The 16178-nt window shown below is 40.8% G+C and overlaps 1 protein-coding gene across 1 annotated transcript in view; it reads left to right on the top strand.

The window, feature by feature from the left end:
• The window catches only part of EGFR (epidermal growth factor receptor), a 174564-nt gene that overhangs the window by 107761 nt on the left and 50625 nt on the right, over nt 1–16178 (top strand). Inside the window, exons 2-8 of the mRNA XM_066629113.1 lie at nt 2869–3020; nt 4625–4802; nt 5640–5798; nt 7701–7769; nt 9439–9557; nt 11642–11783; nt 15173–15289. Coding sequence (XP_066485210.1) covers nt 2869–3020; nt 4625–4802; nt 5640–5798; nt 7701–7769; nt 9439–9557; nt 11642–11783; nt 15173–15289 — 936 coding nt within the window. The remainder of the gene's footprint in view (nt 1–2868; nt 3021–4624; nt 4803–5639; nt 5799–7700; nt 7770–9438; nt 9558–11641; nt 11784–15172; nt 15290–16178) is intronic.

Genomic DNA, 16178 nt, shown 5'->3' with positions numbered 1-16178 from the left:
ATTTAATTCAAGCTAAAACAAGCTTGAAATAAAAATAGTCCAGAATTGTAACAGATGTTAGAGACTTTATGTAGTCTCCTCGATCAGCCTGGTTCATCAAATAGAATAGAAATCTAAAAGAAAATACAACATTTTTGAACTGTGTGTAAAAATAGATTTATGTAGACTTCGTTTCCATGTTCTATTCCATTGAATACAGTTTTTGAATGTATCACTATGCCAGTGAATTCTAGATTCATTTTATTCCTTCATAAAACCACCCACCCACCCAAAACCACAGTCATTTCCAGAATTGTGATGTATAGTACAGGTGGCCTCCGGATCCACGGATTGTGCATCTGTGGGTCTGGCTCAACACGGGTCTCTTGGACATGCGTGAGTTTTGCAGGCTTCAGAAGGCCCTTCAGAGGTGACCAGAGCACAACTCTGGTCCCCTTCAGAGGACTTAAGGGGTGAATATCACAGATTTGATTATTCACAATTTTTGGTATCCATGGGGGGGTCCGAGAACAAATCCCCTGCAGATATTAAGCTCCTATCTGTATATTCAACCAAGTCCTCTATCGCCTTACTCCTTCAGTTTACTTTACAAAAGGCCCAATCCTGTCCAATTGTCCAGCAAAAAGGCAGCCACAATTCAGCCCCAAGGTAAGGAAACAAACATTCCCTTGCCTTGAGGAGGCCTTCATGACTGCCCCTACCACCACAGGATTCAGTGCATGCCCCATTGGCATGGCTGCATCAGCACTGAAAAGTTGGATAGGATAGTGCCCAAAGTAAAGTGAATGAAGTTGCTCTGAGTAGAATGTCCATGTGCCAGTAGCTTGAGCCTTCTGTGTACTGTGTTAGTTCCTAACTTCCTTGAACCTCTGGGACTACTAGTGGAGGAAACTGCAGGCATTTCAAAGAATGCTACTAGCTAGCTCCAGTATATCTGCTATATTTCCTCTTTCTGGGCAACTTGTTATTGAGGCAAGATGTTAGGTTCATGCTCTGCATGGTCTCTCTTCTGCCACCAGTTTTTGTAGGTACAGTCAATTCTCATTATCCGCTAAAGTTAGATTACTGGAAAACCTAATGGATACCAAATAGCAGATACTGAATCATTGAGCCTATGGGGAAAATGGGGTTAGATTCCAGGGGACCCTCTTCACCATACACTCTATGAACTTTATGAACCTGAATCATAACTTAAAGTCTACAGGACTGGGTGATAGAATATCTCCAACATCTGATGTTTCCTCCTCTGTGCTGGCTATCACTCAACTCACTGAAGGTTGCTGGCACAACAACAAGGCCTCTGAGTTGAGAGGTGCAGAGGGGGTTGCTTCACACGTCGTCGTCCTCCTCCTCCATTTGTCTCTTGGCTCTTTCCCTTCGCTTGCCCCAGCCTCTTAAAAGCCCTCAGGTAGCCTTCCAGAGACCTCGATCAGATCAACCTCTGATCATCTCCAAGGTTGTGAATGTTCAGGGAGTCCCCAAGATGATGGAACCAGTATGGAAGTGGACACAAATGTGTCTGCCAATTCTCCATCAGTGCCCATTTGATGAGGCACTGGCACAGTACTAGCAGATAATGAGAACAGAGTCACAGATAACAAGATGCTGGTGGCAATTCTGCCCCTCACAGATAGTGAATTTGCATTTAAAGAGAACTGACTGTATTTACTGCCCTGCAAGTCATGGAAGATTTTCAGCACTTGGACCTGTGTACCTGACAGTGATTATATATTGTTTGGTTTCTGCTATTTCTGGTGGCATGGCAAGGAGCCTTGGTTTAATTTTAGTGGCATAAAAATAACCTAGACATGCTTGGAGGAATCAGTAATTTTACCTTTTTATAGAATAAGTGCTTTGAAGATTTAGACAGGTCATATACAAATTACATTTCACACTGAAGAACGTTAACTGCAATTTTAAAAATAGATTAAAAATAGCAGCATTCATTATTATTATATTTTTGTCATTCTGGCTTTGCCAGATAAGTAACAATAGAATGTAAGACACGTACTAATTTTTTTCTATTAGTCAACCATAGGCCTGTATAACTTCAATTGTTCATATTGTAGAGTTATTTGTCTTTTCCCCAGTGAAAATGCAAATTTGGGTCTCTTGAAGTACATTTTCGGTTCCAAGCCAAAGCCATCTCAGTGGAGACATGGCAGGGAGACATGCCAAATTTTATGTTAGTTAATGTTATGTTAACCCAAGAAAATTAAATTCACCAGGGGCTGGGAAAGGGAAAACTCTAATTCTGGATCCCACAATTTTGGTTGATAGTGTTGGAGCAGTTGCAAACACAATTCAATTGATCAAAAAAGAGCAAATTCAGAACTGATGTATTTCATATCCACACATCGTGCTTCAAAGGAGAAAAAGAATAGAACAGTTGTGACTATTTGGAAGTATGCAAGAATTGTGGGAGTGATATTGGTTGTGATCCAGTGTTACGTGCCTCTGTTTGCTTCTCTTAGTACAGTTGGTCAAATGCCTTCTTCAGCTTGATGGTGCATATTGTAACTGCCTGCAGGTACTATTTCTCATAAGCACTAACTTGCACCTCTTTGTTCTTTCCTGTGTTCTGTAGAAGAAAAAGATGGGATGAAATGTTAGTCTTTACACAGTTAACGTTCTCAAAGTTAGAAGAGGACTTTCAAAGAGAGATATTGCATTGACATTTTGTTGGATTCTCAGTCATCTTTAAAAATTTATTCATTCATTCATTTAGAAGATTTCTATGCCACCACTCCCCAGGCTACTAGCCTGGTGCTGAAAATCTGGGCGATAGCCACACAATCTAGAAATATAGCTTTCGTCATTTAGTGTGCCGTATGTCATGCATTTTTCCTTTTGCCCCACTCTCTGCAGTATGTCAAGGAACCAACAACAAGCTGACGCAGCTTGCAAGCATAGAGGAACACTACAACAGCCTGAAGAGGATGTATGAAGGCTGTGAGGTTGTGCTCGGCAATCTGGAGATCACCCATGTGAATCACAGCTATGACCTCAGTTTCTTGAAGGTTAGTGGGAAGAATCCTGCTGCTCTGGCTAAGAAGAGAAGAGGAATGCTTGTGAGGCTCATTGTAGCCTCTGAAAGGAGTCATGGTCAGCAAGTAGTTCTGTCAAGCAGGAAGAGGCTGGAGGCAGGCCAAAGCATCATGCCAGCCAAGTGGCTTCTTGCTAATTCAAGAAGCTGCTTTTCCACACCTCTCTTTTGACCTTGGACGTAGCAGTTGGAAACCATGAGTATTATAGCAAGACAACTTGGAGACTCTTCCTAGTATGACCTGTGTAGTTTTTTTCCAGTTCCATTCAGGGATATGTTCCCAAGTGCATTCAAATGTTTAATTTTGCCCTTTTCCACTTGGAGCAAAGAATGGCTACTAGCGTGGACATGGGTCAAGCTCCCCACCACGGCTGCTAAATTTACAGATTGCATCTATTGGGAATTGCTACCTATTAGACACGCTCCTACTTATTGTAGGTTTAGGAATTCCTGTTTTGGAAATAGATGGAAAATATGCCTGCATTGATTTAAGATAAAATTCAGGCTGAGTTGACTCTAGAATCTTTTAATCAAGGCTATGGATGGCTGAAATAACTTTTGTTCCCAAGCATTGGAAAAGAGTGGAAGGAAGTAACTGTTTTGCAATGAAACTTTTGGGACAGGTTACATAAATTCAGGCTTCAGAGCATGATTTTCTAATTGAGAGTTAGGATGAACATGTTACATTATTACAGCAAAGGATTTTGTGACTTTTTCAGTTGATGATGATTGCCTCCTATGACCTTCCGTTTTTATTAGTTTTTACCATCTCTATGTTTGTTAAACCACAAATCCCCTACTGTACATAAATAGATATGTATATAGATTGAAACGTCCAGTTCCTACTACCATGCCTGCATGAAAGCACCACCAAAGCACATACAGCACCTCTGCAAAAGTGCTGAGGCAGCCATCCGTAATTCAGAGTGCCAGCGTATTAATCTTTGATGATTTTAATGGTATTGATGGCTGTTCTTCTGCTTGTTGCATTTTCTTGGTGGTTTGGCCTATATTAACAGTTATTTTGTGGTTTTAATTTTTTTAATGTGGTATTTTATTTACTGAACTGTATTTTATTTGCTGAGTGGGACAACAGCATGGTTTAAAAAAAATTATGGAGCAAATCCTGTAAAAATTCAAGGGAAATGTTAAAGAGCCCTTTTTTGTTTTTAAATAATCAGGCTCAATAAACTGGTAAGAAATTCTAACCTGAAAAATAAAATCCCCATTCCTCATTCTAACAAATTAGGAATAGTGGGGTCTTTCCACCACATTGTATGTATTTTTGACTATTGTACTTGCTTGGAGAAACTAACTTCAGTTACTTTTCTGGAATTTGTCCTCACAAATGCTCCTGCGTTATTCCAAACAAGTACCAAGTTTAAATCTTTCCTATTTTGTTGAGTTTTTAAATGGCTTTATAAGGAAAAGGTCAGGAGAGGAGAGAATATTATGGCATTAACATGTTTTGAAGACTTCCTCACCCAGTGTGAAAAATGGATAATATTTTCTATTTTTATGCCTAATAAAGGTTTTTGAAATTGAATATTTTCTATTCTTCTGTTCTCTACCCCCCAGAGCATAAAAGAGGTGGCTGGTTATGTGCTCATAGCACTAAACTCAGTGAAATCTATTCCTTTGGAGAATCTCCAGATAATCAGAGGAAACACTCTTTTTGAAAATGCTGCATTGGCTGTTTTATTAAATTACTATGACATGAAGGGACTTGAAGAGCTTCCAATGACACATTTAGCAGGTAAGATGTGGGCAGGGCCAAAAAAAAAAAAAAAACCAGTACCATGTCCCATTTTTGATCCCAAATTTTTGAAACTTCAGCAGAACACGTGCTTCTTTAGACTGTCTTCCTGAAAATTTAGAATTAAGCCAGCAGATGCTGCTCTGCTTCCTATGACTATTGGCGAGATACGGAAGGATTAGCACATTTTAAAAAATACTATACTTCTCAAAAGATGAGCATTTCTGTTAATTAAACCCACAAATTATTACTTAGTTTGTTCATAGCACTTCACAAAGATTAGCTCAGAAAACTTTATGGAAACACTGGTATCCTTGTTGTAGATGGAATGCTGAGGTGGCAGGGGCATCTTATTTAAAGATGCCTACCATGTTCATGGAAGAAGAGCAGTTTTAGAACCAGGGACTTCTAGGTTTACAGTTCGGTTTGATGGCCGTACTACAACTCTAGCTCTGTTCAGTTTATTGAGTGTTTCTTCATTTTTTTTTATTAGATCACTTTTCCCAAAAGTCCTAAGAGGCACCAAGTTTTACTCCAATTTTACATTCACAGATGGAAAATGGGTTCAGCCCAACCAGTGACTTACTTCTTCATGCAGAAGCACAACAGATTTGTACTTGTATGTGACCCTGTGTTTTCCTAACTCAAATGCAGTACTGTCCACAAGACCATGCTGACTTGTATAGTGCCTCCGCTCTCCACTGTCACTGGTATTTCATTATGAGCAATCAACTGTTATAACACCATTATCAGCATGCTATAACACTCACCCTTTAGAGAGGATGAAAAGCAAACCATGTCAGTTCTCAGTGTCTTTGTCCTATCTGCCTTTGATAGAAATCCTAAATGGAGGAGTAAAAATCAGCAATAACCCTCATCTGTGCAACTTGGATACTGTTCTGTGGGAAGACATCGTTAATGGAGGTTTTGTGCGGTTTGATGGCATTGATATAACAGCAAAGAATTCTGGGTATTTCAGAAACAACAATACGGCATGTAAGTATGCACTGAAGAATAGAATATGTAGGACATCAGCCAAGCCTTTTGAAGTTCTGTCTGCTGGTTATAATTCAACTATTTTCTGAAACTACAATAGTCCTAAGTAAACAATGCATATTTAAATGTTGTTTCTGAGTCCAAAAACCTTCAATTTAAGAAAAAAGTTAAGGTGCTCACAAATCCATTCATACACCAAAAAGCATGAACATTGTAAGCTAAGGTACCCATCTTAACTTTCACACCATTTGAGCTGCAAACATGTTCTACAGTCTCGCATATCATGATGACTAACAGTGCAGCCTCCATGCGTTCATACTTTCCTATGATATTTTATGCCTAATTCTCCTCTGTTGTAGACTGAAGGAATTCAGGATACTATGAGGGCATTGAGTTACTGACCAACAACTTACTCCAGAGGTAAGGGGAACAGAGCTCCCCTCACCTCCAGAGGGGGGCATGTGTGGGGGGAAGCGTGGATCCAATCTGCTAATAACTGAATCCATGGATACCCTGACATGAATACAAATGGCATGCATTTCTAAATGAGTAACATAAGGGAGACTGTCAGGGAAACAGGGTTTGTCTTGGCTCTCTGCAAAGCATATGCTTGATGACAAACCAAAATGGCTATTCACATCTCATTTGTTGCACAGATTTTTTTAATCAATATTAAACCTTAAACTGGAAGAACAATGTAGTTCTGTCATTTGACTACATCATGGTTTGTTGCCCAGTCATCCTGAGCCTACAGTGGTCCCATATTGGGTCAAGACTGTGAAAACTGTCATCTTTAAATCTGTACTACCGCCCAAAAAACCCTGAACTAAGTTTTTCTGTGAGTCTATTAGCTTATGAATTATGGCTTCAAAAATCTAATTCCCAGACAGTGGAACAAAAACATTCTGTCCCTGTTCTATCTAGTTCACTAGAATGGGTGAATGTAGAATCAGAATTAATTTTTTTTGTTTCTTACTTTTGCAGAGAGAGTGAGTGAGTGAGTGTGTGTGTGTGTGTGTGTGTGTGTGTGTGTAGTTTTGTGCCTAAGAAACAGACAATTTATGGCAAGCGTAATTTGTGGATACATGTGTTCAAAGTGTTTGTGGTTTGCTAATTCACTGTGTTTTATGATTATTGCTCAAAATCCTTTACCAGTTCATCCAATTAGCAACAGGCATGTATGACAAATTATTTAACCAGCTGTACCTCTCATTATGCTTTTCTTGGGTATGCTCGTTACCCAAGGGGGATTTGGGGGCAACTTCTGATGCTGTGATTTAAGCACCTTAAAGCTTGTTTTAAGACATGTAGCAACTTCTTTATTTTGTATTGTTCATTCTCCTTTGCTCCTTCCAAGTTGCCAGTTCATGATTACTAAATATTATTAAACCTTAGAGAAAAAAAAAGACTTACCTATTGTGCTCTACCGCCTCAGTGTAACTTCTCATTCATGCTTTATCTTCTACCTTCAGCAGCACGTGCACCTCTGTCCTCTCACCTCTGGTACCAAAATCATTCACTTCCCCCTTTGCTCAGACTATTCAACACTTTCCTAAAATCCCTTTACTGGCTTCCCATCACCTTGCATATCCAGCACAACTTCCTGACCTTTCAAGTTTTCCATTTCCACTTAATAATGAGACCCAGGCCCAGTCTTTAATTTCCTTATCATTATTCCCTTGGGGGGGGGGGGAATGTTTTTGTTTTGTTTTTTTCTGAACAATCCTACTGTGCATATTACTCAGAATTAAGTCTCATTTGGTTCAGAGAGACTTATTCTCAGATACGTTTGTATAGGACTGTAGCCCAGGTCTGGTTAATATTTTCCTTAAAAATATTATGAAATGATTACATTCAGAGACATTTATAAACATATATGTTTCATTACTTTTATTTTCTTAGGTCCTAAGTGTCATGAGAATTGCACAACAGATCACTGCTGGGGTGCTGGTCTACAAAACTGCCAGACTAGTAAGTGCAATATATATACGCATTACTTTTCCTTGTGTTTAAAATATGTTTATGATTGAATAGTAATAGTTCAATTAGGACCTCCTAGTATGAGAGCAAGAGTTTCCCTGGACACATTCTGCTTGTTTTGTTACACATCATACACACAACATCTGGTATGCTGGATTTGAATCTTGGCTGCATTAATTGCTGCTTGAGGCTCAGACCCAACTTCAGCTCCAATCAATGAGTGGCTGGTACTGGCTCCATCTTAACTGCAGAAGATTTCAGTTGTGGACCATAAGTTAACTTCCTGCAGATTCTATCTGCCCTTGAATGAATGCCTTCCCCCATATTAACTGCATAAAGGCAAAGTCAGCATTGATGACTTGATGACAGCATTGATGACTGGCAGAATGGGCAGCAAAATGGCAGATGCGCTTCAATGTCAGTAAGTGTAAAGTCATGCACATTGGGGCAAAAAATCAAAACTTCACATATAGGCTGATGGGTTCTGAGCTGTCTGTGACAGATCAGGAGAGAGATCTTGGGGTGGTGGTGGACAGGTCGATGAAAGTGTCGACCCAATGTGCGGCGGCAGTGAAGAAGGCCAATTCTATGCTTGGGATCATTAGGAAGGGTATTGAGAACAAAACGGCTAGTATTATAATGCCGTTGTACAAATCTATGGTAAGGCCACACCTGGAGTATTGTGTCCAGTTCTGGTCGCCACATCTCAAAAAAGACATAGTGGAAATGGAAAAGGTGCAAAAGAGAGCGACTAAGATGATTCGGGGCTGGAGCACCTTCCTTATGAGGAAAGGCTATGGCGTTTGGGCCTCTTCAGCCTAGAAAAGAGACGCCTGAGGGGGGACATGATTGAGACATACAAAATTATGCAGGGGATGGACAGAGTGGATAGGGAGATGCTCTTTACACTCTCACATAATACCAGAACCAGGGGACATCCACTAAAATTGAGTGTTGGGCGGGTTAGGACAGACAAAAGAAAATATTTCTTTACTCAGCGCGTGGTCGGTCTGTGGAACTCCTTGCCACAGGATGTGGTGCTGGCGTGTAGCCTAGACGCCTTTAAAAGGGGATTGGACATGTTTCTGGAGGAAAAATCCATTACGGGGTACAAGCCATGATGTGTATGCGCAACCTCCTGATTTTAGAAATGGGTTGTGTCAGAATGCCAGATGCAAGGGAGGGCACCAGGATGAGGTCTCTTGTTATCTGGTGTGCTCCCTGGGGCATTTGGTGGGCTGCTGTGAGATACAGGAAGCTGGACTAGATGGGCCTATGGCCTGATCCAGTGGGGCTGTTCTTATGTTCTAATGATGATTGAAACACTTAATTTTAAGACAAACTGGGATTCCCACTTCATCAGGATTTGAAAACCATTGTGGGTTCCACACCACTCAGTCAGTTTTCCCTCTAAATGCACTAATTATGTATTTTGCTTTGTGCACCTTTTGTCATCTATGCCGGAGTTGGGGGGGGGGGGTCACTTGCTTTCCAGAATGTCTGATCATTTAGACATTTTGGGTGTTCAGAGAACTCACTTGAGTTCTCTGTCGCTTCTTAAATATGTGTTTCATTTTTTGTCCCTACATTTATGCTATGATTGTCCCAACAATGTTATTGAAATTTGTCTCTCTTCCCCCCCCCCCTTTCTACCTTTCAGTAACAAAGGTCACTTGTGCTGAGCAGTGCTCAGGAAGGTGCAAAGGAAGCCTGCCTAGTGATTGTTGTCATACTCAGTGTGCAGCAGGGTGTACTGGTCCAAAAGAGAGTGACTGCTTGGTAAGGAAGCTCTAGATACTTAAATTGTTTTAGTATCTTACAACCAAAATCTGAAAGGCAGTTGAATGGGAATGCCTAGATTTTTAAAAATACACCCATAACTAAGGAAGAAATTCACCACAACATTTGTTATTGATTTACAAAAATAAGGCGGCAATCCAATGCAAACTTACCCAGATGTAAGTCCCACTGAAGAGAGTTGGATTTATTTATGAGTGAACAGAAATAAGGATTGTGCCATGAAATAAATTTATATCTTGTCTCCTTATTTCAGAAACCCTCAAAATTTACCAAAACTTTATCAGACTATTTTACAAACATACTAAGGCTTTTGTGGCTAGATGAGTTTAAACCATAATTTTAAATGTTGCTCAAGTCTTTAAGCTACGGATTAAAATAGGAGCATGATTACTGGAGTAAAGGAACATGAACTCCTCTGCCACTTAGAGCAAAGCAGAAAATTAACAGTGGCAGAGCATGCTGTGAGAAATGGTCAACAAATAAATTTTAATCAGATTCTTTCTACAGTGCAACAGTACCATACTAGAATCTACAGAGAAGCCATTGAAATTCAAAAACATAAAAACAACATGAACAACAACAAAAAAGAGAATCTCAGTATAAGTAATGCCTGGCTTCCAGTACTCAAATGTACTAGAATAAAAAACTTTGAGGAGAAACCTATATAGGAAATTGTGGTAATGATGAACAGGTAAAGAGTGTAAATATGCCTTTAAAAATTCAAGCAGTTCCTGGCAGTTAAGCTGGCTAATAGATAAAAGGATAAAAATTCCTTGTACCCCTGACTATGCTTTCCACAGTTGAAAGTGAAACTTTGGGACTAGATCCTGCAATGTGTTTTAATTCATGGCTTTAAGACTCAAGCAACATTTTAAATTATGTTTTAAAGACTATTTTGTTTTATCTTTTCTGATTCAGGTGTCCTATATCAATTTATGTCCTGTACTTTAGTAATTTTGAATTGGCATGGACTGTTTATTGACCCCTATCTTTTATTTAGTTGCCATTATTGTGGAGCTTGTTGGAAGATTCTATACTATAATACACTGTTCTTTGTTTGCACAATCTTCTGACAGATCTAGGCTGCAATCCTATACACACTTGCCTGGAAGTAAACCCCACTGAACACAATGGAACTTACTTCTGAGTAGACATGCCTAGGATTGGGCTGCTAGTGGCATTGCTTGTAGTAGCAAACAATGGCATTCCGGGGGGGGGGGACAATGACACTTTTTTTACACCTGTGTAAAGCAGCCCCTCCCCCTCAGTTTCAGAGCCATTCGCTTTTGCAGCTGCAAAGTGGAGGCATCTCCTCCACTTTGCTTTCACAGCCTTTAATTGCTCTGGTGGCCACTGTACACAGGCATTCAGGCGCCTGAAAAACATAGCATTTTGCCCCCCCCCCCACCCAGGAGTGCCAGTGGTAGCAAAGGAAGCCTGTATTCTTTGAATAATCAGTTACAGGCATGCCCTCATATCCGTGGGGGTTCAGTTCCAGAACCCACTTAAGTGAAACCATGGATACAGGCAAACACCTCCTCCCCACATTCTGAAGCCAAGGGGAGCTCTGAGGTTCCCCTGAGCCCAGGCTTCCCTTGGTGGTCTTATGCCTCATAAGCATTACAAAACCACTTCTGGGAAACTGGAGAAACCAGAAGTTGCATTTTTTTTAACTTTATGACACGGTGTCCGTCCATGGCCTCTGTTGGGCTCAGAGAACCCTCTAGAGACAACCCTCCGCTCTTCTCCAGAGGGGGTGCACAGGGGGGTTGTGGACCCGATTCCCAGCAGATGAGTGAACCCGTGGATTCAGATTTTTCCACCTTCCAATATTTTCCACCTTTATTGAATGCGGCTGAATTTTTAATACCATAACACCAGTTACGTGAGTAACCAAAATTTTGTATTACATGATATAAAAAAAAAATCTTAAAGGAAATATCTTATTTAAGGAAGCAAAATGTGTGTTGGCCTTTGTTGTTTGAGAATTTTAAAAAATGTTAAAAACAGAGAATGGTTTATTTTGTACTGTTGCTTCATAATTGCTTCATAATTGTTAACAGGCATGCCGTAAGTTTTCAGACGATGCAACCTGCAAGGACTCTTGTCCCCCTTTGCAAGTGTATAATCCTATTACCTATCAGTTAGAAGACAACCCAAATGGAAAATATAGCTTTGGAGCCACTTGTGTAAAGAAGTGTCCACGTAAGTCTCCTTAAGCATTTTTTTAAAGCAAAGATAGTTCATCGGGAAGATCAGGACAGTTTCTGCCTTCCATCTGGGATATTTCAAATTGGTTCCTGGCCTCTGTGTCTCATGGAAAAATCCATATGTTCCCAGCTATGCATTCTGGAACAGGAAGTCCCAAACAAGGACATACTACTATGTAGGATGGCATGGTACTATGGCATGGGGGGGGGGGGGAAAGAAATAATTTTTAAAAATTATTATTAATGTTTTTGGTGTTATCAGTGGTATTGCAGCCTAAAGATGTTTCGACTGGGATTTTTGGCTGCTCACTAGTTTGAACACTTCCCAAGAGTTTAAGAATTACTGAGAAAAAATAGTTCCTGCCCCTAAAGGGCTCATAATCTAAAAGGGCTGCAGAAGAGACACTAGTATGGGGTTTAATGCTGGGGTTAAGACACAATGCTGGGGTTTAAAAAAACAAAAAACTCCCCCTACTAAATATAAGACACACAACTTGAAAAGGTGTCTCTTTGCCTAGTTAACTTACAGATGAGGCCAACCATCGCACATCCAGGGTGACCAGATGTCATAACTCGAAAAAGAGGACAAGGCACCCCAAAATGTAGGACATCCAAGAAAATTGTGGAACATGTCAAAATAAAAACTAAAAACACATATATTGATTTCATGTGGTTAATTTAAACATGATATTACTTATTAATATTAATTTCAAAAAGACTATGCACTGCCTGCAGGGGCCGCTCATAGGGAAAAGGAGGTCATTTAAGTTCTTTTCCAGGACACGAGGCTAAAAAAGAGGACATGTCCTGGAAAAAGAGGACATCTGGTCACCTTGTGCATGTCTGCATAATTTTGCCCTTGCCTCATCTGAGTCAGTATCTAATTAAGGTGAATAATTTTGCTACATCTTTGCATCTGACATGATTGAATGATCCAATCACTCTTGATGCAAAGAAGCACAAAATAACAACCCTTGTTTTAGGCTATCCTTTGCATCTCTGCATATGTCACTGTTCCTGAGCTTGCCTCTTTCCAGTATGCTTCTAGCTTTAATTCTGAAAAATATGTATGTGCCTCTTTTATTTACTTTATTTTACTTCATTTGTACCCCGCCTTTCTCCCCGAAAGGACCCAAGGTGGCTTACAATAATCAATTAAAAACACAAAAACATGAATTAAAAACAAGATTTAAAAACACATTAATGACAAGAGCATTTTTAAAAACAGAAATCAGATATAAAGATGTAAAAGGAGCAAAACAGCAGCAGTTTATAAAAAGGCCCCAAAACTGTAAAAGTTAAAAGATGTTAAAAAGGCCAGTAACTCAGAAGTCTTGTCTGAAAAGAAATGTCTTCAGGCCTCACCGGAAAGTTTCAAGAGAGGGAGCAGTTTGTAAATCAAGGGGTAGGGAGTTCCAGAGGGTTGGTGCCACTACTGAGAGTGTTGGTGCCTATTTCTTGCCGTCGCCCCACATACCTCCCTGGGCAGCAGCACTCTTAGAAAGGCTTTCTCAGATGACCTAAGGGGACAGGCCAGATTGTATGGGAGTAGGCGGTCTCTAAGATACCCTGGCCTAGAGGAGTATAGGACTTTAAAAGTCAAAACCAGCACCTTAAATTGGGCCCGGAAACAAACGGGCAGCCAGTGCAGCCACTGGAGAAGCAGCCCAACAGAGTCAAACCGCCTACCTCCAGTAACTACCCGGGCCGCCGCATTCTGCACTAGTTCCAGTTTCTGAACTGGCTTCAAGGGCAGCCCCACATAGAGCACATTACAATAATCTAACCTCGATGTCACTGTGGCATGGATCACCGTAGCCAAGTGCACAATCCAAGTACGGCCACAGCTGGAGCAACAGCCAAAACTGAGTGAAGGCCCCCCTGGCCACAGCTGCCACCTGAGAATCCAGGAGCAGCTGTGAGTCCAGGTGGACCCCAAGCTGCAGACCTGCTCTTTCAGGGGGAGTGCAGCCCCATTCAGCACAGGCCAATACTCCAGCACCTGCATCGAGGATTTCTGAACCAGGAGAACCTCTGTCTTATCCGGATTTAATTTCAGCTTGTTAGCCCTCATCCAGATCTCCACCACCTCCAGACAGCGCTCCAGGACCCCAACTGCCACCCTGGAATGTGGCGGAAATGGGAAATAGAGCTGGGTGTCATCAGCATATTGACGGCACCCCACTCCAAATCCCTGGATGACTTTTCCCAGTGGTTTCATGTAGATGTTAAAGAGCATGGGGGACAGAATTGAACCCTGTGGCACCCCGCACCTCAAGGGCCGGGTGTCAAACAGACATCCCCCAGCTCCACCTTCTGGGACTGATCCTCCAAGTAGGAGTGGAACCACTGCAAAACAGTTCCTCCAACTCCCAACTCGGTCAATTGGTCCAGAAGGATACCATGGTCGATGGTATGGTATTGAAAGCCACTGAGAGATCCAGCAGGACCAGGACGCACTTGCCCTGTCCAGTCCCCTGCGTAGGTCATCCACCAAGGCAACCAAGGCGGTTTCCATCCCAAAACCCGGCCTGAAACCAGATTGAAAAGGATTCAGATAATCCGCTTCATCCAAGAGCCTCTGGAGTTGAGACGCTACCACCCGCTCAATCACCTTGCCCAGAAACGGGATGTTAGAGATGTTTTATTAGAAGTTTGGTGAACTTCTAAAGCAGTGATTTTCAACCTTTTCCATTTCGAGGCATTAAAGGCATTAAAATTGTCAAGGCATACCATCAGGTTTTTGACAATTGACAAGGCATACCATGCTGCCAGTGGGAGCTCACATCCCCCATTGGCCCTACTAATAAATGACCTTCCCTCAAATTCCTGTGGCATACCTGTGGACAGCTCGTGGCACACCAGTCTGCCACAGAACAGTGGTTGAAAATGGCTGTTCTAAAGGAACCCATGAAAAATACTGAGTTTGTTTTTACACTGAACACTCAGTATAAAAGTGCTTCTGTATTTTACATTAATTTTTATTTATAATATGACGTTTAATGCCAATAAAGGTCTCTAAATCTAAATCTATAATATGACATTACATTTGTGCCAGGGAGCGCAGACTTGCATATGAGTATACAAATCTGTTCAGGTCACCTTGTGAGGCTGTGCTTTATGATCTTCCATTTGTAGGTTTAGATCTACAGATCCTTTTTTGGTTGTGGCGCTCAGTTTCTGGGATAGTATCCCTTGAGAGGCCAATTGTCTTTTGACAATTAATCAAAACCATTTTCTTAGCCATTGCTTTTTAAGTGAGAATTTAGCGCTGATACTTTTATAGCATGCTATTTATCTTGGCTAGTTATAGCTTTTCACTGTTGTGCCTTTTTCAATACCTGTTGGTTCTCTCCCCCCCCCCCCTTTTCTGGTCTTTTTCAGATAATTATGTGGTAACTGACCATGGCGCATGTGTCCGAACTTGCAGTATGGACTCGACTGAGGTGGAACAAAATGGCATTCGAAAATGTAAAAAATGTGATGGCCCATGTAGCAAAGGTGTGAAAATTAGAGAATCTCTGTATGCATTACGGAGTGTAGAGCCCTAACACTGTTGGGCTTTTGCTCATAAAACAGTAACATTAGTAACTATTTTACTATAGTAGCTTCTAGTAGTAGTAGTAAGTCTTGACCAGCGTTGCAGTTAAACTAAATCTAGCAGTTTGTCAAAACTGCAAGATGCTGTACGTTGGTGGAAGGCTAGCAATAATCATTGATGAATGTTTCAAGAATTGCTTTTTCAGATTTACTACCTTTTTGTTATTAATCTTTGGCTGCAATCCTAACCACACTTTCCTGAGAGTAAGCCCCATTGAACAAAATAGGACTTACTTCTGAGTAGACCTGGTTAGAATTGTACCCTTTGTGTCTGATTGAGAGTGCATCTACCTATTCTTCCTTCACCACAGAGGCCACTTCTCAGTCTTTTATGCCATATTTTGCATGTGTCCACTTATTTCTCAATCCCTTATAAAGACATAGTTGGAAGATTTCCCCCCCTTTCAAGTATTGGATGTCCAAGTAAACTTGTACGAAAAAGGGAGTACATGTGGCTTCACATAGATATTTTTTAAAACAAAGCACATCTCAAAAATGCAAGGAACAGCCTTGTGGAAGCAACAAGTATGGTAAAGATGGAACAAAATGCAAAAAAATAAAAATAAAAAACCCTAAATATTTCAGATTTCAGCAGAGTACACAGACACTCAGTTTTGGTACAGAGTCCAGCCCATATATCTATAACAGATTAGTCTAAATTTTGGCAGCCAGGGGGCTGCACGAATACTTCAGTGCAGAGCCTAGGGGTCACATAATGAATTACATTTCCATATCATAAATGAAAGTGTTCTCAATATACTTATTATAATTGTATGTATTCAATAAATTT

Source organism: Tiliqua scincoides, chromosome 5, assembly GCF_035046505.1.
Source record: "Tiliqua scincoides isolate rTilSci1 chromosome 5, rTilSci1.hap2, whole genome shotgun sequence".
Classification (NCBI taxonomy): Eukaryota; Metazoa; Chordata; class Lepidosauria; order Squamata; family Scincidae; genus Tiliqua; species Tiliqua scincoides.
This window is presented reverse-complemented; position numbering and strand designations above follow the sequence as displayed.